Source organism: Amphimedon queenslandica, unplaced genomic scaffold (assembly GCF_000090795.2).
Source record: "Amphimedon queenslandica unplaced genomic scaffold, v1.1 AMPQUscaffold_13484, whole genome shotgun sequence".
NCBI lineage: Eukaryota > Metazoa > Porifera > Demospongiae > Haplosclerida > Niphatidae > Amphimedon > Amphimedon queenslandica.
Genome location: NW_003546280.1, coordinates 316343 through 340203, shown reverse-complemented (window position 1 = coordinate 340203; position 23861 = coordinate 316343). Strand labels below are relative to the sequence as shown.

Here is a 23861-nt window from a genome sequence, read left to right as displayed (position 1 = left end):
TGAATTCTATTGGGTGGAGCTCATAATAACTGCAATTAGTCTTGTAAAATGGCCGGTTCTCCTTGTAACCCTTGTTATGACAATTTCATCCTCACCACTGATTCTTACAAGGTAACTTGAGCTGCGGTCATTTTGTGAATCACTATGTCTTCTTCCTCGTTGTGTAGAATACTCATTATTTGCAGTATCCCCCAGGAACTACTACCGTCTATTCTTACTTTGAGAGTAGAGGAGGGAAGCATCCTCAAACAGTGTTCTTTGGCCTCCAGTACATATTGAAGGTACTTAGATAAGATTTCACATAAAAAAGTCAATTTTTTGATAGCGTTATTTTCTTGGTAAAGTTGTGACACTTGAGAAGATTGAGCAAGCTAAGGCAATATTTGATGTCCATGTTGGCCCTAACATATTCAATTACGAAGGATGGAAGTACATACTAGAGAAATACGATGGACACTTGCCTCTTAGAATAAAAGCTGTTCCCGAAGGAACTGTAATGCCCACTAAGAATGGCATGTGTTTGTTTGTTTGTTTGTTTGTTGTTGTTTATTATTTTGTAGTTTTGTTTACTGTTGAAAACACTGACCCAAAGTGCTACTGGTTAACTAATTTTGTGGAGGTATAGCTTTATATTTATCAGTATTATTATTGTTATTATTTTTGTTAGGCGGTTTTAGTCCAAACTTGGTACCCAATGACAGTCTGCAGCAGCTCAAGGGCTCAGAAAGAAGTCTTAGTTAAAGTACAATGTATAATGCAATAGATCATTATTAATTTTTTCTATTATTTTATTTATTTGTAATAAGTATTTAGATGAGACTGCCGACAATTTGGACTCACTTCCTTTTAAACTTAACGACTTTGGGTTCAGAGGAAGTACATCAGTTGAAGTATGCACTGAGTTACAATGAAAATTCATTTTTATCAATTAATGTATTATTACCCAGTCTTCATCAATTGGTGGAGTTGCTCATCTTGTTAACTTCCAGGGAACTGATACACTATCTGCTCTTGTAATGGCAAGGTACAGTAATGTGTTAATAGCAGGGCTTCTCACAAAATTTTGGCATTGCTTGAAAACTTGATAAAAACATAACCTAAACAGGATATTATTTGTGAGAAACCCTGGTCCATGCTGCAATGTACATGTATATTTATTATAACTATGTATAAAGGGAATACTATGGCTGTGAGATGGCGGGATTTTCCATACCAGCAGCTGAGCACAGGTACATATACTTGTGTATACTTCTCTCTCTTATTATCTCGAATTCCTCATCTCTTTCTTTAGCACAATTACATCATGGACTAAAGATGGTGAAGCTGATGCCTTTAGAAACATGCTAGCCAAAGTAAGTGCTTAACGTAAATAATTTTGATGTTATGTATATTTCTTTCTTTAGTTTCCAAAGGGAATAGTGTCATGTGTTTGTGACAGTTATGATTTATGGTATATGAAATTTTGTTAATTGAATTAAAGAATTATGATAATGACATTAATAGGAATGCATGTGAACACATTTGGGGAGAAGAACTAAAAGAATTAGTTGAGTTGAGAGGGAATTCAGGTATAAACTCCACCTGCACTTATAAGGGAATTATTAATAATCTATTTTTTAAAAGGTGCCGGTATTGTTGTCCTAAGACCTGACTCCGGTGATCCTCCAACCATTCTGCTTCGAGTCCTTGAGATTTTAGGCTCTAAGTTTGGAACAGTGACCAACAGCAAAGGATATAAACTCCTTCCTCCTTACCTGAGGGTGATACAAGCTGACAGTGTGAGTTATGACTCACTGATTACCATACTGGAGCACTTGAAGAAGAACATGTGGAGTGCAGATAATCTTATATTTGGAAGTGGTGGTAAGACAATTATATTTGGTGTACATTTATACTTATAGCTCCAATGCATATACTATAGGTGGTCTGATACAACGTGTGGATAGGGATACACAGAAGTGTGCATACAAGTGCAGTTATGCAGTGATCAATGGTAAAGGTGTCAATGTGTACAAGTCCCCAATCACCGACTTGGGAAAGAAGTCCAAAAGAGGCAGCCTGACACTGGAGATGGAGAATGAGCAGTTTCTTACAAAAGAGGAAGGAAAAGGTTCACCTGACAAGGTATATTGTTATAGCTCAAATTACAGGCTTAGTCAAGTTAGCTGGAGTTAATACAGTTTTAGTTTTAGTAATCACTTGTTATATGTACCTGCAATGTAGGGGTACATGTATGCTGTGTGTGATATTTGGTTAAAGGGAATATTGTTAATATTAATAGGATCTCCTCGTTACTGTGTATGAGAATGGCCACTTGTTGAAGGACTACAGTTTGTCTGAGATCAGAGAGAGAGCAGAGATACCGCTAGTAAGAGAAAAAAATTCTAAGAAATGAGAACTAAAAAATAAAAATAATACTTTTTAATTTTTGTATGCTCATCTAGTTTAGTGCTATCACTGCTGTGTTTTTTAATTATTTCAAATAAAAGTAATAAATAGCTTTAGCATTAAATATAAATGGGAATTTCAGCAGGAAGCATGCATGTTTACATCTAAAGTATCACAGCATTAGTATTATATAAAAAAACTATTCAGCAGCAGCAAATTGTTCAGCAAGTATAATAATAGCATCTCTAACAGTCTCAGCATTGTTCAGTAGTTTATTTGATGTAGATTTCATAGTAGCCAAAAGGAGTGTCTTCATCTCCTGTACCTTGATCACCACACACCCTTAGCTCAAGATTGTCATTGGTAGCAACACTGTAGGTCCTGTGAAACCATGGTATACCGGGTGCAGAGCAACAATTGATATCAACTGAGCCGCAATTCTGACCATCCCAGAGTGGATTTGATGTAAATAGTTTGAACTGAGCCATGTTTAAAAGATTGCCTGATTCACAGAAATAATTGTTACCCACGAATGATTGAGTTGTTTGGGTACTGCCTATGCCACAGGGACATGTATAGTCTGAAGCAAGGAGGACATTACCAGAAAATCCAGAGACAAATGACCACACATGTTGGCGTGGAGAACCTCTTGTAATGCTAATGCCGTCAACATAATAGGAATTGAGATTATTGTGATTTGGCCATGCTGAAGCTAGTCCATCTGTTGTTGCATATTGATACCCTGTTACTCTCCCACATATTTGACTATATGAGAAACCGTTGGATGGAAATTGAACTGAGGTACAGCTTGCAGTACTTGAAGAAGGCCTGCCACAAGCTCTAACTCCTCCTGACTGGTAGAGTCTAAACCCAGTGGGACAGTTCTGTGTAGCATCAGACATATCTATATATGCTATTCTTTTCCATCCTCCTCCGGAACCACAGAGCTCTCCCATGTGACAATATGCATATGTGACACCATTACCATTTGGATTAATCAATAGGTAGACGCCAGAGGGACTATTTGGTTGTCTCTGTTTAATCTCCTCACATGAATAAGGCAGTGTAGAGTTATCAGAGTGCAGCTCAAGTAGCTCATCTACAACGAGCAAAATATCATCAACAACTCCTGCAGTTGATGTACTCGTATTTTTCAAATTAGTGAGCGTATTTACAATATTGACTAACTTTTGAGCAGTGTTACCAGTTGTCTGCATTACCTGTTCAATATTATATGTATTGTTTACAGAAATGGCTGCTTGTTCATTTGCAAGAGTACGGATTTCATTCACTTTTGAGGCTGTCTCATGTGTAGCATTAAGTAGCTGACCGATTTGATTTTGTACGATTCCGAGTTGGTTTTGCTGTCCCTCTAGCACATTAGAAATGGAGCAGTTAATTGCATTAGAGCCACCAAGAGAATCAGAAGTGCCTGTATTAGTAGTCGGATTCACAATATTATCAGTATTTGTTTGTGAGTTGTCACATATAGGGAGAGTGGTCAAATGAGTGAGTATTGATGCTGTTGTTGCAATGATGGCCACCAAAGATATGAATAGGAGTACAACTCCAATGCCTAATACCATTGATGCAAGTCTTCCCATACCAGCTCCTCCAGTCTCTCTTATGATCATATGAGGTCTGCTGCTGCCTTTGTTGTTTTCATATTCTTGAAGGTCATTCACTTCATAAATGTGCTGCAAATCTTCTTTGTCCATCTTTGCTTAGTATTATAAATTTTAGAGACTGGTTTAGGCTACGGTATGTGTCAGCTATAAAGCAAAGGGTGTGCAAAACAAAAGCTACTATGGATACCAAGTGCATTCATGGATAGAGCACAATTTTACTTAACTAGATCTAGTTAATAGCCTAAGCCTATTTTAACCCCTCAGTCGGGATCTAAAATGGTGACCAGATTACACCTCTTAAGAAGATATTTTATGTCTTGCTCTTTTCCTCTGCTCAGAAAGCTACCAGAAAAAGATATAATTATCAACAGGATAACTTACAGTAATAGATCGTTGCCTAACAGATATTGGACTGTAAGGTTATGCACAGGAACGAGGTAAAATTGCTTCAAAAAAGTGCATGAAGTGATTAAAAATAATTATTTGATTAATTACAGGGTTTTCCCTGTTGAATTGGACGAGAAGACTTATGAGAAGATAGCAGATGAAACGTTACAGGAATTATTATCAGTTTTTGAAGACCTTGTGGACTCGGGAGAAAGTGGAGACGAATCTGATGTACAATACGAGGTAATAACATAATAATAATTATTATTATTATGATTATCTTTTTGTGTAGAGTGGTGTACTTACATTTTATTTAGGAGGTGAGTTTAATAATAAAATATATAATTTTAATTATGTTGTTGTTGTTAGGTGGTAGAGGGACATACGTCATTAACAAGCAGACGCCGAACAAACAGATCTGGCTCTCTTCTCCTACAAGGTATCATACAGGAGTATTAGCTTGATAGGTTTTTGTGGTATTTTTTATCAATTTTTACAGTGGTCCAAAGAGATATGACATCATTGATGATAAGTGGACTTATTCTCATGATTTGGTACCAATGCATGAGCTTCTGTCAAAAGAACTAACTCAAGCACTTCAGACTAACGTTGATTTGACCGTACTTAATTATGCAAAGATTCCAAAAAGTTTAATAAAATGAATTTAATACAACAACATCAACAAAAATACACTTATTGCATCAATATAGTGATTGTAAACATAGATCGGACATTCACACAATTTCACAATATACATATAGAACTATTATTATTGTTTTGTCAAGGGACAGCATCATAGTACGTCTCTTTCAAGTATTTCCTAAGCTCTGACTCTCTCTTCTCATCCTCACTGTCTAGATTCTGTAAAAATAATAAAATTTAATATTTTAGACAATATTCATGGTCTTCATTCAAATGACTGCAAAATGAACTATTATATAACCTTCAAATTTTTAATGCAGCATTTAAAAAATTTATAAAAAATCCAATTTTGATGCAAAACTTCATACACAACATAAAATGTGTGAAAAATTATACTGAAAGATATTATCAGATGCTAACGGTTACATGTATTCTTTTGCAGGGTGTTGCCTACCAAATATGGGGACACCCTGTACAGTGTATACAGTGATACAGTATTTTGATATACAATTGATGTTCTATCGTGACTTTCTTACTTTCCAAAGCAGCACCATATTGTCACTGCCACACGTTACCAATCCATCCTCACTGCTCATGAATAATACTGACTGTGAGAGAGAGAGGGAAAAGAGAGAAGAAATATAAAAGGTTAGTAGTATATTTCATTATTAAACAATACAATTCATATCAGAGCACTCGTATACCTGTACAGTATCAGAGTGTAGCATTAGTTCACCAACCAGTGTTGGTACTATTGGGGTGGTTTGTGATGGTAATGATCTTCTCTTTCTTAAAGACTGTCTCCTAATAATGACAGATATAATTTGATATAATTACTCTGTTGTATGACTTGTATCTCTCCTCCCCAACTTATATGTGCTACATGTATGGTTGTGTGTGTGTGTGTGTGTGTGTGTGTAATTTATGCAGCAGGTTTCCCCACAAAGCATGCTATGTGAGCTAAAAACAGCATGAGCTTCATGCATGCATGCAGTAATAGACACACATGCATTGGCTCTTAGCAACTTCAAAAATTCATAAAAAATTCAATTTCGATTAGAATCAGCTCAAAAGTTATACAGAACATAAAGATATGTATGCGTATCAGAAAAAATTATAAAAACAGTGAATTCTCTCTTAGTCATTATTGACAAAATTTGGCCAAAAACACTGTACTATAGTACAGGGTCTTTGGTCCAATTTTTGAGTAACTTCAAAAATTCATTAAAAAAATCTAATTTTGATCGGAATCATTTCAAACTTGCTACACAACATAAGAACATGTATATGCATCAGAAAAAGTTATAAAAATTGAAAATTCTCTCCTAGTCGTTTTTGGTGAAATTTGGCCAAAAACCCTGTACTATAGTACAGGGTCTTTGGCTCAATTTTTGAGTAACTTTAAAAATTCATAAAAAATCTGAACTTGATTGGAATCAACTCAAACTTTCTACACAGCATAAAAACATGTATATGTATCAGAAAAATTATTAAAATGGAAAATTCTCTTTTAATAATTTTTGATGAAATTTTGCTGTACTAAGAGACTTTGGCCTAACACTCACTGGTTTGTTGAATTAGTATGTATACCACAGAACACTTCAACATTGAACTTATCCATATCCTCTGGAAGTAATAAATAAATAAACAAATAAATGAATAAATAAAACTGTCAGGAGACTATAGTGTACCTTTCTTTTGTACCGGAGGCTTTTTTTGAAACGGAGCGAGTGATGGGTCAGGCTTCCATAGCCTGACTGACTGATCAGCAGAAGCTGTTATCAACATTGATCTATTATACATATATATTTATATACAGATATATGTATTTATTCATACATATATATTTATATACATTATATCAACATAATGTTGTTCACATACTCTTCAATGATAAACTCCATGTGATTGATGGCGTCTTTGTGAGCTTCTGTGTGTACTACTAATGGTTTATGGGTACTCTGCAATTCATGGGGCGTTACTGACACTATCAATAATGAATAATAATAATAATAATAATAATAATAATAATAATAATAATGCTAATGTTAATAATCAATTAATTCACAGTGTCATAATGAGTCATAGTGAGTCGTAACTCATCATAGTGATTCGGACACAAAATAAAGTATTTATATGCAAACAAACAGCTATATGTGTAACTCTATGATACTAATTAAATTAATAATAAATAATAGCTCATGCCAGTCAAAATAAACATGTGCGTAACCATAGCAACGCTTACCGTCACTAGAGTAGACATCAAACACTTTGAATCCTCTTCCAATGGCAACAAACAAATAGCGCTAAGTATGGAGGGACAGAGAACAAGACACGTAATTATTAATATATTACTCAACTTTACAAACCCTACCCTCACTAATTTTAGAGCTATTTATTTATTTATTATTTATTTGTATTAACACACCTCTCTCTCTCTCTCCCTCCCCCCCTCTCTCTCTCTCATGCTCACCTGACATAGCACTAGTATAAAATTGACCCTGCTTGAAGGATCAAAGTTGATTATAGTAGAACTCATGATAGAGGATGATGTAGACTGACTCAGAGAGTTTGAGCTATCGGAAAAATCGTCTTTCATTCCCTCAAATCTCTTAATTGCGTTCAGCGAATTAATGGACCAGACAATGACACTGCCGTCCTCAGACCCAGTAGCAAATAAAGTATCTAAATAACAACAAAAACAATAATAATAATATTATAATAATAATAATAATAATGCAACCTATCCTTATAATTACAATACCTTTTGTCCTTTAATGATATAATAAAAATTGATGACCTACATGTACATATTTGGTGTAACCTAACACCATTCTTATGCACTCATTAGTCAGAGCATGACTTCAAATCAAGTGCTACATCATCTAAAAATTCTAATTGCATTATTATTTTATTATTATTATTTCTGCTAAATGAATTAATATAAGCTATATATGTATAAGTTATACAGTCACGGTAATCTGATACTGGTAGCTTTGCAGTAATCAATTCCATTCTCAGTCAGATTCATGTCACACACACACACACACACACACACACACAACATGCATGCTACGAATGTATTGTCTTATTATTCAAAATTTCCTTCCTACAATTATTAGTCTTTGCACCTTTTAGGAGTTTGTATATTTGTATGTGTGTACAGAAACACTCTCTTTAATGCTCTTTGAACAATTATAAAATCAAACAGCTGCTAGATGCATACACACATTCATCCTACCCAAACACTACTGGATATCCTCAGTATTTACATTACAAACAAATCTGTAGCCTTTGACTGCTTTCCAACTAATGATATTATACCCAGAAAATGCTAAATTTCATTATGTATTCTTGTTGGCTCATTAGTTGCATATCTAACTAGCAATATTGTCATCTTAAGATTACCTAATACTATGCCCACACATCTTGCCTTGCGGGCATGTTACTCGTTGCTGTTAACACCTTGCGCTTGACCACACCCTCTAATTAATAGCGTTCTCTAATTAATAGTGTTGTCTTACTTGACACTGAAGTGAGGTATGAGACTGGTCCGTTGTGAAACGAGAGGAGGTGATCGTTGAATTGCAGGTGATATTGGACGGTCTGTGTCACCGTTGATTTCTTTATTTCATAAAACTCTAACAAAAACACAGCATAAAAAAAAGACTACAATAATAAATTGATTGTACTGCATTGAATTTTTGGTATTTCCCATTTTAAGTCAACATCTAAAACATTGATGATTTAACATGTTTTGCTACACTCCCAAAACAGTAAAAACACCATAGAATTAAAATACTACTTGTATTACACTAGTGGGTGGAATGAGGTACTATATGTACAACTAGTACAGTATATGATACATTAGTGTTAGTTTAGAGGAGGGACAAGTGTATGAATGTGGCTTACCAGGTTTGGGGTTCTTTGATACAGCTACTATACCGAAATTCCTTCCCTCTATTTCCAAGATTGAATGAATCTCGCCTGAAATAATAATAATAATAATAATAATAATAACGATAATAATAATAATAATAATAATAACGATAATAATAATAATAATAATAATAATAATAATAATAAAGATAATAATTATAATAATAATAATAATTCGCAGAACTCTGATAAAATTAAATTAAAGCAACTTACTTATGTTTTCATCTGGGATTTGTGAGCGATCATATTTTGAGAGTAGTTTGCCAGAAGGTATGTCCCAGAGACAAATGTCCTGACCTCCTGAGCAAAGCATGTCTTGACGTAGGAGACATAAGCACTGCCAGGTGGAAAAGGGAGAGAAAGGAGAGAGGGAAAGAAGAGAAAGATTACTGATTATGACTGATTGGTGCATACGTTGATCACGCCCTTGTGATCGGTACTGATTTTAGGATTAACCCCGGGCTCAATGTCCTTCAATTCCCAGATGACCAGTTCAGTAGATGACGCAGTCGCGATGGTATGATCGCTGATATCAGTCTCAGACTCAGTACTATAGTCACTACTGATTGAGAGGGGAAGGATACAAGTGATTGGTGATGTGTGGTAACTGTGATAGAGTTCTGTCATTGAGCCGTACTGTGTAAAAATAATGTAAATAAACTCTCTCTCCTTCTCCTTACCTTAGACTCCCACACAACAACAAGATTGTCATCAGCTCCGGTCACAAAACTAAGAAAATAAGACATTTGATTTAAATTCAGTAAACATTAATTTTTAGTTTCTCATTATTTATAAATGCCTCCTCTCTCTCTCTTACTGTGTTTTATTGATTTTCTTCAAGTGGTTGACTGGGCCACTGTGCCCTTTAAGAAAGAGAACCTCCTCATAAACATTATGAGGTTGAGAATTAGCAATAGTCTGGTAGACATCGTCTTTAGCCTGAGGAAAGAAAAAGTAAAGGAGATGTCCAAATCTAGTAATTTATGTGCCTGCTTATTAGAGACAGGGCTTGGTCTGGGGCTGAATATAGCTCTAAAGAGAGAGGCCATCTTTGCAAAGCTAGCTTCTCAGCCACTCCCCCAACCATTTGCACACAGGCTCGAGATCACGTGATCCTCCAAACTATTTATTTTCTATTTTTAAAAAAGATTTTTCTCACGAGTCCCTTTCTCTCTCTCTCCTTCCTCTACTCTGTAGTGGTTGCTCGTGGTGTTATTATAAGATCTTTAGTAGGATAGAGCTCTAAAAGGGATTCCCAGTCTACCTTTGCTTAGTAGAGCAAGGGTGAGCTTTGGTGCGTGTCTGATCTGAGAGGCGTTATTATATAATTTTGTTATTATTTTTTACTAATAGGAGAACGGTATTTTTTTCACAGCTTGGAAGTGTCTGATAAGATCTCTTGTGCTGTTTTTTTGTCGCTAGATAGAAATAGGGAGAGACAGAGAAATAGTTGCAATATTTTCGAAGGTTCGATACCAACACGCTAGCCGTAACCATGTCAACTAGCAAACCGATTCTCCCTCCACTTGCTTCCTCCTCCACTCCAATCCTTCCCAGCCACCATCAGGTGAGGACCTAGTCCTATATATTTCCCTCTCTCTCTTGTAATGAGATTATCCATTTACATGTAGATTTTATCAAAAGTACTATTATTCATTCATTTTTATTTATTATACTTTGTGAAAATTATCATTCTCTCTTATGTCTTCTTGTGATACTTGCTCATGATCTATCTTTCTTTATGACAGCTTTTATTTTATTTATTATTGTACATGTGTATCCACTGAACGGCCATCTTGTAGTAACGATATACATGTCTTTTGAAGTGTGTCCCCTCTGTGTGTGCTTGTGTGTGTTCTTTTCTCTAATATTGCATTATATTTGTGTGCTCTGGTTCTAATGAATGTCATTAATATCATTGATGAATACTCCTCAGGTTTGTTTTGGAGGATATGTCTATCTCCAAATATGGCTATTAATTTATTAACCTGGGAGAGTTATTTGATTTTTAGTGGATTTGAAATAAGAAATGTATTAAGTGCATATTTGTGAATATCACATTGCAATGATCTAGAGAGAGAAGAAAGATACATGTACAGGGCTGAGAGAGAGAGAGAGGGGGGGGAAGTCTCACAGACTATCACAGTGGTGTCACTGTCTGGCTTGCTATTAGTGGAATATTTTGGTGTTTTCATTGAAAATGATTGCATTGTTTTCTGGGTGGGTATACCCATGCATCCTTTCCATGTACATATATGTGTTCTCTCTCTCTCTCTCTCTCTCTCTCTTTCTTTCTCTCTCTCTCTCCCCTCCCTCTCTCTCTCTCATTCCTTTTTCCTCTATATTAATAAGCCTCCCTGTTTATGTTATGCAGCGTGTGTACTTGTATACGTCTGTGTTGTTTTCTGTCTCCCTATGATAATTGCTTGTATTAGCCTTTATTAGGACATAGACAATTACCTCATACGTGTACATACGTACCTTAATACTCATGCACTTATTATTCTGTATAGTAAATGTATGCATTTTGTTAATATGTATGTGTGTTTGAACTTTAGAATTATTGCAAATATTTTCTTTACACTCAATGCACATGTATTGTACACACACACACACACACACACACACACACACACACACACACACCACACAGGCATCATGCATACAGCTCCATTCAATTCCCTTGTATTGGTCTTGTATATATTATCTCATTTGTATTCTATTGATCACTTAAGCTCTCTCTCTTCCTTTCATTATACTTCAATGAGACACACTGTATATTTATCTTCCTTTGCTTATGTCTATAATTCCATTATAGTCTAGCTACCATGAGATCATTTGTCTGTAACAACATCTTTCTCGCCTCTCACTCACTCTCTCTCCTCTGTTCTCATGTATGTCTATACTTGGTAAATCTGGTGTCATTTGTTGTTGGTATAATGTTTCAGATCCTCTTTCTCTCTTAATCCTTTATTCTTTTTCCTTGAACATGACCACTGCTCATGTTCTCTTGTCATCTGCTTATCTAGCATAATCTCTTGCTATGCACATTGTGTTTCCCTTATTAATTATTAATATAATTTTAAATCATCAAAGCCAGCCTAGATATTGATCCCATTCATCTTAGGATTGTGTTTCCATGTTTTTACTGTACCATATCCATATATACTGAATGCCTTGCTAACATTAATCACTATATAGCCCTAAGGAGAAATGAGACAAAAAGAGGACATTATGTATGCATGTACATGTACAGTAGTGTGATCATGTATATATACATGTACATGTACATGTACAGTGTAGTTTATATTTAAGTAGTACATTAAGTCTATTATTGTTTTGATATGTCAATATTGCTGGAATTTTGACGAACCTTCCTGTCTCTTTCACCTTTCGCTGACAGTCTGTACTTACTATACATGTCAGTACATGTACATGTACATGTAGCTCGCTCTGTCTCTAAGACAATGTATAGGTGTCTTTTCGTACCAATGGTGTAAATCATGCTAACATTGACACCTCCTATACATGTTACTATTTATCATGCGTCTTTATATGGCTGGTGGGAAAAATTTAAAAACATGTTATTTATTTTGTGGTGTTTTCTCTTTTTTAAGTAATCATTTTAACACTAAAGCTTAACGTGGGAATAATTTGTTAACACACTACTCTATGATTGACACATTCATTATAGTTGTTGTTTTTCACAGAGATGATTTAATAAATGTACACATACGCACATTTCAGTACTGAATCAATCACTGTCTCTGTCTGCTGTATATTTATGCCCAAATGTGCTTGTAGTTTCAAAGCCCCCATGCAAGGGGTCTTGTAATATCGCCTATTAATAATGATATTATTGTTATCGTTATTTTTGGTTTAAGTTGCTAATTTTAGTAACCTGGCTTATACATGTATTTGCTGCTTTTTTCTCACTAAATGTGTGTCACTTTAGGTTTGACGTAACATGTTATCATCACAGTGTATAGTAGGAGCATGTCATGGCCTCTCATTTGATTATAATTATCCTACAGTCATATTGACTGGGAGACTCCTTTGATATCAGCAAGGAAGTAATTATTAATTGGATTTATAGGAGTGAATTACTGTTGCTAGGATGCTAATTGTCGGGTGTGGTTTAGATAATTGAAATACCATATGCATACAGATACATGTACATGTTGAAATGTACACGTTGTTATATTTTCTGGTTAATTTGCTAATTTTTTGTAAGGCTTTATATGTTATTTGTCACTATGCATGTCATTTTAGTTTTGTGACCATTATACAGCTGCCAGGCAGAGAAAGAGACTTACATGTACATGTACATGCATGTACATGTACACATACATGTACATGTATATGTGTTAAGAGGGATTGAGAAAGAGGGGAAGCTATGGAAGAATAAACACATGTACATGTACATGTAATATTTATGGGAAAAAAATTAAACTTAATTATTATGAAGGATACATATACATTCTTTAGTGTATTATTATTATTCAATTTATTTGTGGTTTTATTATTTAATATGTATGCGTGTACTTAGGGTCCAGCTGGGATGGTATAGCCCTAGAATTTTAATATCACAAGGAAATGATCACACTCACTAGTACAAACTAATAATTTCTATATTTTATATTAATGCTTTATGTCGAGGCATATGATTCGTTAATTGTGCAGATATTTCTTTAGCGACCACGTTATATACTTGGGGGAATTCCCTATTGTGATTGACCCCTCCTCCTTCATCTCACCCTACAATAACTACACCAATCAGCTGTCACATACAACACTATAGAAATAGTAACACACTGTACATTATAATATTCAGCCTACTAGCCACATTTATCTGATTTGTGTAATGCGTGTTTATTACGTGTGATCATTATTTGCTGTAATAAAAATGATATTTTTATATTGATTATAATCTAGCTCTTAATATTGTCTTCCTATTCCTGTAGTTTTATGTAGTTATGGTTTGTTGTGTATGTCTGTTAACATCTTCATTATTGTTCTCTCTCCCCCCCTCTCTCTCCCTCTCTCTCATTAGCCTTATCTAAGTAATATATCCGCCGTTGATGTCTGTAAGTCACAAAGCAGTGAGTCCTTCTTGCACAACGTGTACATGGGACCTCCTAGCAGAACGAAAGTAAGCATTCCTTTTTGTCTGTTGTACTTGTATCACTTTTTGTTTATTTTTGGTTTCGAATGTTTGAGATATTTGTCATTATTTGGTCGTGGCGACTATAGCGAGACTCAGTTTGTTGTTTTTACCCCTCTTTGGTCAAACGGCGTGTAAATGCTAATTAGCTAATTTCTCACTTCTTTCAGAGAAAAATAACTATAAGACGGACTGGACTAGCTGTCTTTAATTCTCATTTCTATAGGTTGTGTTTTATCAGATGAAGGAAGACATATTCATTCTCTTATCCCAAAAGTTAATACAGAAAGGTTATATATGCGGCCAGGCTTTATCCCCCGAGAGCACACTACCATTATTACAGGACCCTCTCAACCAAGTAAGATATTAATGCATGTACAGGGACTGGCCCCTTAAAGAATTTAATATTAAGCCATATGAATGTGTGCTATCTGTGTATACGTCATTTTGACCTTTGTATGTACAGTAATTGTATTTTTAATGATTTTTAAATATTTTTAGGTTGTCCTTGTCTTGTATGTCCAAGAGAGCCTACATGTGTCAGCTCAAAATCTTTTAAGGTTTGATTTTATGTCCATACATGCAGCTGCTATTGATTTTATTCTCTCTCCCTCCCACTCTTCCTGTTCTTTTCCTCTTCTTTTTCCTTTCATCCTTCCTTTTCTCCTTGACTTCCCTCTCTTTCTCTCTCTCTCTCTCCCTCTCCCTCTCTCTCTCTCTCTCTCCCTCTCCCTCTCTCTCTCCCTCTCCCTCTCTCTCTCCCTCTCCCTCTCCCTCTAGACTAGTCCAGTCTCATGGGTTATCAGAGTCTATATTAGTAATGGCAATACTTCCCAACCTATCTCAGTAAGTCACGCAATGTACAGTCTATATGTACATAATATTTATTTTTAGGATTTCAGAAAATCTCTTCTCTAGCCTTTTATCTGCTGGTGTCTCAAGAGTAAGGAAGAGAGGGAGGGAAATGTTACATTATTATTTTAACATTTTCTAATATGAATGCCATATTGGTTGTAATGTATCATGCATGACTATTAAGGATGTTTAAGAGCCAATGCATGATTTTTATGTACATGCACATGTACATGTATTCTGATGAGATACATGTACATGACATATGTACATGTATATGTCCTTATGTTACTCTTTCTCTGTCCTTTTGTAGCTTCTTTCAGAAGAAGACGGAGAAGAGAAGTTCCTCCAAGAGCTGAGACTAGCTGAAATGAATGAATTCAAACTACACAGACTATTAGAGTTAGTATACATGTACACGTCCCTCACTCTTTTTCCTTTGCATGTACATGTGCATCATCTCTTCTTTGTTTATAATGATATCTTTTCTCCCCTGCAGTTTCTCCTGCTCCCTCAAGAAGGCTGTGGATAATACAAGTGATGCAATTCAGATTACAAGGGACAGTAACATAGTGGTAAGTAAGACATACATGTACATGTATATGTACACTTAAGCAGGCACACATGCTTTGTACAGTGAGAGTTGATCAGTGTATTTTTTGTTAAACATGATTTTAAGATGTAGCCTAACATAGTTGTCATAATATAATTGGCATTCCTTTCTCTGATGTATGAAAAAACAATTTTTAGCAATGATGTTTTTATAATAACCGCAACTTCTATTCTTTTCCCTCCCTCCAGTATGTTAATAAATCATTTAGTGAACTAACCGGGTATCATGCTGAGGAGTGCCTTGGTAAACCAGCCATTGATCTAATGGACATACAAGACAATGGAACTAAGAATCTAGCTAGAAGAGAAGTGAGTCTATGCATGTATTATATTATATTTAATGCACACACAGTAATAATATGTGTACAGCATACATACTGACATGTGCATTACTGGTATTTGGTATTTTATTTGTACTATTTACCACAATGGACCCTGACCCTATTAGCTGTTGGTATAGTTGTTATCATAATTTAATGGTGTGAGTCTGACTGTATGTATTCCACTGATACAATATATTTTTTAATGTACATACATGTATATACTGTCATTCTTTCATTCTTTCTTCTTCTTCTTCTTCTCTCTGTCTCTCTGTCTCTCTCTCTCTCTGTCTCTCTCTCTCCCTTCCCTCTCCAGACTTATGAAGGTCACTTCTTGTTAAGGAGAAAGTCAGGCTCATGCATTAAGCAGCACATCAAGCTAATGCCAGTGAAGGATCCTTCGGGATACGTGTCACATCATGTGACCATTAGGAGACAATTGTCATCACAAGAAATAAGAGCTACCATGTTTAACAGTGGTAAGGAGAGAAGGAAAGGGAGAGAGTATATACATGTACTGTACATGTACTGGACATGTACTGTACATGTAGGCACATGAGAAAAGAATGATAATTAACAGAATAAAATGTCTATAAATGAGGTTGAATTACATGTAGGGGTACAATGTAGATATGATTACACCTTACATTAATTGAATAATTTTCTTTGTTATTTTATTTTTAATTATTTAATTATTTATTTATTTATTTATTTATTTATTAGGTGGCAGTATGGATTTGGGTTTGCCATTGTCAAGGTCAAGGAGCAGAATACCCCCACAGTCAGAAACACCAATATTAAGGGTAATTAATTATTACCTAATTTTTATTATAAATAATTAGTGCGCTTTGTAATTATGCTGCTAATATTGATTTTTATTTATTGTCATAGGCTGTACATGTTATAGATAGTGCTAGAGATAATCCAAACTGTCCTTTGGAAATAAAGGAATCACTAGACACCTGTGTAGTATGTACTACTCTCTCTCTCTCTCTCTCTCTCTCTCTCTCTCTCTCTCTCTCTCTCTCTCTCTCTCCCCCCCCCTCTCTCTCTCTCTTTCTCTCTCTCTCTTTATTCATATTTATCGTCTCTTCTTTTCTCCATTAAAAGGAGATACTACGCACTGCTGAGCTCTTTACTCCACACTTACCAGTCAAACAAACCAAGGGACTGGTAGCAGGCCTACTGGATGTAAGTTAGGAAATGTACATGTACGTAGTTATTTATTATTATTATTATTATTATTATTATTATTATTATTATTATTATTAAATACAACAGTTTTAAAATGCATACACTTAGGTTATTATTATATATTGTTATTATTATTATTATTATTATTTATTATTGTTATTGTTATTGTTATTCTAATAGACTGGTAGAGGCTATCAAACTGGAGTTACTAGTGGTGGGCATAGCTCAGACAGCAGTAGAGGTAAGAAGAAGAGACAGCCTATAGTTATTTCTAAAATAATGGTCTAGTTTATACTTGCATGTGTGCAGCTGTGCATAGGGTTTTCCACAGGATATTGGCATACTGCTCAGCTTTTTGCCAATGCTTCAAAATCAGGCCAAAGACCCTGTACTATAGTACAGGGTTTTTGGCTAAATTTTACCAAAAATGACTAGGAGAGAATTCTCCATTTTTATAACTTTTTCTGATGCATATACATGTTCTTATGTTGTGTAGCAAGTTCGAAATGATTCCGATGAAAATCAGATTTTTTACAAAATTTTGAAGTTACTCAAAAATCGGGCCAAAGACCCTGTACTATAGTACAGGGTTTTTGGCCAAATTTCACCAAAAACAACTAGGAGAGAATTCTCCATTTTTATAACTTTTTCTGATGCATATACATGTTCTTATGTTGTGTAGCAAGTTTGAAATGATTCCAGTCAAAATTTGATTTTTTACGAATTTTTGAAGTTGCTCCAAAATCGAGGAAAAGTCCCTGTACTATAGTACAGGGATTTTGACCAAATTTCACCAAAAATGACTAGGAGAGAATTTTCCATTTTTATAACTTTTTCTGATTCATATACATGTTTTTATGTTTTGTAGCAATTTTGAAATGATTCCGATCAAAATTAGATTTTTTACGAATTTTTGAAGTTACTCAAAAATCAGGCCAAAGACCCTGTACTATAGTACAGGGTTTTTGGCCAAATTTCACCAAAAACAACTAGGAGAGAATTCTCCATTTTTATAATTTTTTTCTGATGCATATACATGTTCTTATGTTGTGTAGCAAGTTTGAACTAATTCCGATCTAAATTGGATTTTTTATGAATTTTTAAAGTTACTCAAAAAATGCATGCTACAGTTTTATAAGGCTTGTCAGCTTTGGAAGCATGATTTTAACTCACTTAATAGCATGTTTTGTGGGAGACCCTTGCATTACATTGTACATGTACCCATGGACTCCTCATATTATAAATGTATTAGGTCCTAGTACTCCAATACACAGTCAATCTCATATGGCCGGGTTTAATGTTGCATCACAAGCTGTCCAGGACTGCCTTGTTAATCTTTCTACTTGGGACTTTAACATCATCCATCTTGAAGGAGTCTCTCACTTTCAGTAAGAGAGAGAGAGAGAGAGGGAGGGAGTTAGGACAAGATTTTGAGATTATTATTATTATTATTATTATTATTATTATTATTATTATTATTATTATTATACTTAATTTCCTGTAGTCCTCTCTATTTTCTTGGTATGAAGATATTTGATGAGTTTAGAGTCTGTGAAACATTAATGATCAGTGATAATGTGATGGCATCTTGGCTCAAGGTAACCAATCTCCCTATGCTATATTGCATGTATGTATATATACTTGTATGTAGAAAGTTTTTAGCTTATTCTGACTACAAAACCTGTACTTTTGAATATCTGAAAAATCTGAAAACGCCCCAATATTTGATATGCATTGAGTGATGGCCTTATGCTCTCTGTGTAGAAAATTTGCATTTGTAATTAATGCATACACAGTTTAAAATTATTTTCTAATCATATTATTAGCTAATGGAGAAGAACTACAGGCATAGGAATACGTATCATAATTCAACGCATGCTGCTGATGTACTTCAGGGCACGGCATTTCTTATCAGGTCACTCCAATCTGAAACTGTAAGTTATAGTTATAATTAGCAGCTGCACATGGACTCTCTTATCCTCCCTCTCTCTCTCTCTCTCTTCTTCTTATTCTTCTTCTCTCTTCTCTCTCTCTCTCTCTTCTTCTTATTCTTCTTCTCTCTTCTTCGTCTTTTTCTAGTGTTCTCTACAACCAATAGAAGTTGCTGCTTTGCTCATAACTGCAACAATACATGATCTTGATCATCCTGGCAGGACTAATCCTTTCCTTGTTAACTCTGGGAGTGAGCTGGCCCTCCTCTACAATGATAGGTGCATTGTTTAACCATTGCTATTAGTACATCATGTACATGTACATTAGTACATTAGTACATTAGTACATTAGTACATCATATACATGTACTATATATACAGCAATATTTAGCAGCAATATACATGTACATGTACATGTATATTGCTGCTAAATGTACTTTATGTTCCACCCTCTTTTCTCCAGGACATGTCTTGAGAATCATCATGTTGCTAAAAGCTTCAAAATAACTCTTGACGACAAACAGCATAACATATTTCAAAACCTTGACCCGTGAGTTATAATGTACCTATCAGCTTTACTGGGTGCTGTACATGCATATACATGTACACGTATGTTGTATACATGTTATATGTTATGTGTTATGTTGTCCTTTTTCTATCTCCCTCCAGGTCTCTCTATCAAAGCCTCAGGTCTAATATAATTGACCTGGTCCTAGCTACGGACATATCTAAACACTTTGAGCATCTTGCAAAGTTTGAGAACCTCCCAACTGAAGTAATTATTATTATTAACTCTCAGCTACAACACGCTACATTCTATAGCTTTCTTTCCTCTTTAAATCTCAATCCGATTGTTTTATTTATTCATCTCCTCCCCCCTTCTCTCTCTCTCTCTTTTTTTATAGGACGAGACCTATTTACTCTCTCATGAGAATCGGTTGCTGATTCAGCGTATTCTCGTCAAATGTGCCGACATTTCCAATGCTTGTCGTCCCCTTGTTCTCTGCCGGGAGTGGGCGGGGAGGATCGCTGAGGAATACTTCTCGCAAACTGACGAGGAGAAGCAGCGGAAACTTCATGTAGTGTTTCCTGATTTTGATAGGCAGACATGTAAACTACCCGTCACACAGGTAGGTGGGGCTAGGGGCTCGGTCAATCATTAAATTAGGATGGGTACATGTACATGTACATGTACAGTAAATACATGTACTGTACATGTACATGTACAGTAAATACACGTACTGTAGATGTAGATAAATTTATATTTTATCATTTTAATTTTCCGTAGGTCAAATTTATTGACTACTTTGTTAGTGGCCTGTTTCAAGCTTGGCATAGTGAGTTATACCAATATTTCCATTTCTTTATGTTATTTTACACATGCTTTATTGTTTAGCTTTCTCTCCTATACCACGACTGATGGAGAATCTTAGCTCAAACTATGAGCACTGGAAGAGCCAGTATGAATCACCAAACAGCTCTGAGGGAGAGACATAGGTATAAGAGAGTGTGCAAGTACACTAGGGGATCCTACAGAATTATTTCCTGCAATTATAAATGCTGTATAATAAGGGATATTATGGTATACTTAAGTTTGGTTCTTAATATGATCAAGAGTAAGATGCATGGCTTTTAGATTGTGGCCAAAAGTGCTGTAGAAATTAATAAGCCATTGCTTTACAAATACGACGCCGCTTTTGAAGTAGTATTTATTCTTGTTTTGTCATTATAGGATTCAAGGCTTAGTGAACATAAACAAATTACTACTACACAACACTGTGTTCATACTTTTCATCTCTTTGAAACTTTATTCTCCTCTTCCAGTTCTGTTCACATTTGATTTCATGACTCACATTTTAATTAATTATTATAAATTATTGTTGTCGTCATCGTTATTGTTGCAGGTTTTGATCAACGGTTGTTATGTATTATTATTACTTATTTAAAGAATAAAATATTAACAGACTAGGGAATTAAATTTGTGATTATCAATAATTAATTTTACTGGCGTAACCCAAAAGATACGGTCCTCGTTAAAATAATTTTCACTACTATGCCTATACATGTATGTACACGTAACCGATTCCTAAAAATTATTGACAATAATAATTATTGAAAATAATGATTATTTAAATTAAAGGTACTTAATAAATAGTAGGAACAATAATGTAACGTGCTTAACAGATTACAAAATGTTACTCAAGCATAAAAAAATTTAAAGTGATTAAGCCGTAATCATTGCAGGATTTCTTGAAGATTTTCATCAATCTTGAGATTTCAAGCCAACTTCATTCTTTGAAGACGATAAAACAATCACTATATAGATTCTAATAATCATTAATTTATTACCTCAACTTGAGTAAGGAGGCACTCAATTTCTTCCGTCAAATCATCAAGGATTTCCATTTTTCTTTCGCTTTCAGCTATCAGTTCTTCTTTAGTGTTTTGACTCTAAAAGTAGAAATAAAAATGTATTTAGGATAAAAGAACTTCGATTCATTTTTCTTTAAGTTATAAATTCTTAAACAACATAAAAATCTATAATAACATAGGTACATGCATAATGCATCAAAAATTTTATTTAATGGAGAATTCTCTCCTAGTCATTTTTGGTGAAATTTGGTCAAAATCCCTGTACTATAGTACAGGGTCTTTGTGAACTACTTAAAAATCCAATTAGGCGAAAAGGCCTTACACCATGTCTGACTAACTCAAACTCTTCTACATCACCTACTATATATAGTACATCAAATCGCACATACATGTACATTGACAGTACCTTCAACAGTTGCTCCTCATATTTAGCAATGAATTCGGCCATCGGGCTATCAACAATATCCTCAGATATATCCTTTGGATCATCACCAGCACTAGCATTCTCATCCCCATCATTAGCACTTCGTTTCATTTCCTCCAATTGTAAGAATTTCTTCTCAGTTGACGTGGTCTTCATAAAATCTGCTATTCTTTGCTAATTGTGATGAAATAAAGTATTATTATTAATTTTTATTCTTACGTCAATTGCTGTTGATAACTGTGGACATGTTTGTGCCCAAAGTTCTTCAGCTTTTTGGGCCACATCATCTGGGAAGTGATGAGATATTTTATGCCTATAATAATGAGAGGAGAGAGAGAAATCAAAAAACTAGTATATGGTTGGTAAAAATATATGATCAGGCCCTTTCCCTCACTTTTATATCACAAGGATTTACCTGAATATTTCTTGCTTTGCCTTTTCAATAAATTCCATAAAATACTGATAATAAGCTCCCGTCACCTCAGTATCCATGCTCTCTGTTTCTACCTTGTCATCAGACTCTGCCATTATTCTTCTTTCAAACAAAAACTTCCTTATCTTGATTCTTGAATATCTTCCCGCTCTTGTAATTTTTTATTTTGATTTTACTCTCAAATAATCCCTTTAAATAGAATTACAAATATTTCTCTGTCGAAGCCGTTTAATTAGACTCGTTACGGTAAGCCATAATGGCTTTCACTCTTGGTACATTGTTTGAGGCTGCTTTACTTGTCATCAATGCTATAGCAATACTCAATGAGAAATATTTCCTTAAGAAAGGTAGGCCTCTATCTTTTAATTTCATTCATTTTTAATATTTCTCACATCCAGTTGGCTGGAGCACTGATAATAGGAACGAGGGGTTTGGTGATCAGTCAAGCATCAAGTCGCAATTAATATCATTAATAACAGCTGTACAGACTTTATTAAGAAGTAAATAATAACCTTTGATTTGTTACGTGATACTATGAATACAGAAAATGCTTTTTTTTGTTTGTGTGCCGTGGCTAAATTTTTAATGTCTCTGGCTCGATTTTGAGCAACTTAAAAAATTCATAAAAAATCCAAATTTGATCAAAATTTGCTCAAAATTTCTACACAACATAAGTACATGTATATGTATCAGGAAAAAATATGAAAATGGATAAATCTCTACTTTTCATTTTTGGTGAAATCTGGCCGATGACCCTGTACTATAGTACAGGGACTTTGGCCTGATTTTTGAGTAACTTTAAAATTCATAACAAATTTAAATTTGATCGAAATTTGCTCAAAATTTTTACACAACATAAGTACATGTATATGTATCAGGAAAAAAATTAAAAATTGAGAATTCTCTATTTTTCATTTTTGGCGAAATTTGACCGATGACCCTGTACTATAGTACAGGGACTGTGGCCCAATTTTTGAGTAACTTTAAAAACAATTCAATTTTGATTGGAATTAGTTCAAATGTGTCATTTCAAAGAAACAGCATAGGCTAGATCCAGTACATCTTTCTCAGATGCCATAGCTTCTCAACAGTAGTTCAAAATTTATTGATTTGCCTAATAGATTTGATATATTCTAGTCTAGTGTCGGAGTAGCTTTGGGAAGCATTTGTTTATTGATAAACATAGACTACGAGTCATTACATGTTTAATAAACCTTAGAAATAACTACAAGCTATTTTGTTTTCCCATTAACACGCCTATTAATTTAATTATTATTATTGTTGTTGTTATTGTTTTATTCTCTTTACTCTATAGTACCATTGATAGCTGTAAACATCCTGGTGATACTATATGAACTCATTCTAGGATAATGAATAAAGATGATAATTCATGATCACACTGTGCAATGTATATTCTCTGTTTTTCTTTCTCTCTCTCTCTAATGATTATTAAATTTTATAATTGTTGATACTAGCAGTTTATGCTTGACTGTGTGTGTTACACAAACAACAAAGCTGTACCTTCGCAGCTTTGTTGTCACATGATATTAAGTCTCTTGCCGTGAATGAGATTA

General features: G+C 34.6%; 6 protein-coding genes across 7 annotated transcripts; 4 read left to right on the top strand and 2 right to left on the bottom strand.

Annotated features, from left to right (window-relative positions):
* Positions 1 to 22: 22 nt before the first annotated feature.
* Positions 23 to 2488, top strand: LOC100637371 (nicotinamide phosphoribosyltransferase-like). Its single transcript, XM_003384810.2, has 14 exons — positions 23 to 111; positions 168 to 281; positions 326 to 512; positions 561 to 619; positions 668 to 742; positions 807 to 890; positions 948 to 1024; positions 1176 to 1229; positions 1292 to 1352; positions 1404 to 1450; positions 1504 to 1568; positions 1624 to 1863; positions 1922 to 2124; positions 2282 to 2488. Exons 1-14 carry the CDS (start codon positions 49 to 51, stop codon positions 2393 to 2395), a joined length of 1443 nt encoding a protein of 480 aa, XP_003384858.1. The 5' UTR covers positions 23 to 48; the 3' UTR covers positions 2396 to 2488.
* A 1340-nt stretch (positions 2489 to 3828) lies between these two features.
* LOC100632700 (frataxin, mitochondrial-like) lies at positions 3829 to 5085 on the top strand. Its single transcript, XM_011404215.2, has 5 exons — positions 3829 to 4453; positions 4514 to 4646; positions 4696 to 4723; positions 4773 to 4842; positions 4903 to 5085. Exons 1-5 carry the CDS (start codon positions 4293 to 4295, stop codon positions 5063 to 5065), a joined length of 555 nt encoding a protein of 184 aa, XP_011402517.1. The 5' UTR covers positions 3829 to 4292; the 3' UTR covers positions 5066 to 5085.
* Positions 5031 to 10073, bottom strand: LOC105311959 (WD repeat-containing protein 41-like). Its single transcript, XM_019994010.1, has 15 exons — positions 9974 to 10073; positions 9802 to 9923; positions 9665 to 9713; positions 9399 to 9620; positions 9198 to 9321; positions 8958 to 9032; positions 8570 to 8686; positions 7519 to 7730; positions 7291 to 7351; positions 6930 to 7032; positions 6737 to 6837; positions 6611 to 6671; positions 5750 to 5849; positions 5582 to 5653; positions 5031 to 5264 (listed from the first exon to the last, which is right to left on the bottom strand). The coding sequence occupies exons 1-15, from the start codon at positions 10031 to 10033 to the stop codon at positions 5184 to 5186; spliced, it is 1560 nt and encodes a 519-aa protein (XP_019849569.1). The 5' UTR covers positions 10034 to 10073; the 3' UTR covers positions 5031 to 5183.
* Positions 10074 to 10120: 47 nt separating this feature from the next.
* LOC100632573 (high affinity cAMP-specific and IBMX-insensitive 3',5'-cyclic phosphodiesterase 8B-like) lies at positions 10121 to 20931 on the top strand. Of its 2 annotated transcripts, none has more exons than XM_019994009.1 (25): positions 10121 to 10268; positions 10338 to 10551; positions 14038 to 14136; positions 14375 to 14506; positions 14650 to 14708; positions 14929 to 14994; positions 15043 to 15091; positions 15314 to 15402; positions 15500 to 15575; positions 15802 to 15921; positions 16249 to 16411; positions 16656 to 16735; positions 16824 to 16901; positions 17043 to 17123; positions 17307 to 17367; positions 18379 to 18514; positions 18631 to 18724; positions 18953 to 19060; positions 19206 to 19336; positions 19521 to 19607; positions 19727 to 19832; positions 19963 to 20187; positions 20346 to 20394; positions 20454 to 20554; positions 20790 to 20931. In XM_019994009.1, the coding sequence occupies exons 2-24, from the start codon at positions 10480 to 10482 to the stop codon at positions 20552 to 20554; spliced, it is 2262 nt and encodes a 753-aa protein (XP_019849568.1). In that variant the 5' UTR covers positions 10121 to 10268; positions 10338 to 10479; the 3' UTR covers positions 20790 to 20931. The 2 variants fall into 2 exon arrangements, with proteins under 2 accessions (XP_019849568.1, XP_003384820.2); XM_003384772.3 differs by having other exon boundaries at positions 10121 to 10278.
* Positions 20932 to 21166: 235 nt separating this feature from the next.
* LOC100632446 (uncharacterized) lies at positions 21167 to 22442 on the bottom strand. Its single transcript, XM_003384771.3, has 5 exons — positions 22270 to 22442; positions 22074 to 22167; positions 21837 to 22028; positions 21407 to 21508; positions 21167 to 21350 (listed from the first exon to the last, which is right to left on the bottom strand). Exons 1-5 carry the CDS (start codon positions 22380 to 22382, stop codon positions 21321 to 21323), a joined length of 531 nt encoding a protein of 176 aa, XP_003384819.1. The 5' UTR covers positions 22383 to 22442; the 3' UTR covers positions 21167 to 21320.
* Positions 22443 to 22502: 60 nt separating this feature from the next.
* On the top strand, positions 22503 to 23776 carry LOC100632322 (immediate early response 3-interacting protein 1-like). Its single transcript, XM_003384770.3, has 3 exons — positions 22503 to 22634; positions 22686 to 22787; positions 23603 to 23776. Exons 1-3 carry the CDS (start codon positions 22544 to 22546, stop codon positions 23656 to 23658), a joined length of 249 nt encoding a protein of 82 aa, XP_003384818.1. The 5' UTR covers positions 22503 to 22543; the 3' UTR covers positions 23659 to 23776.
* Positions 23777 to 23861: the final 85 nt, after the last annotated feature.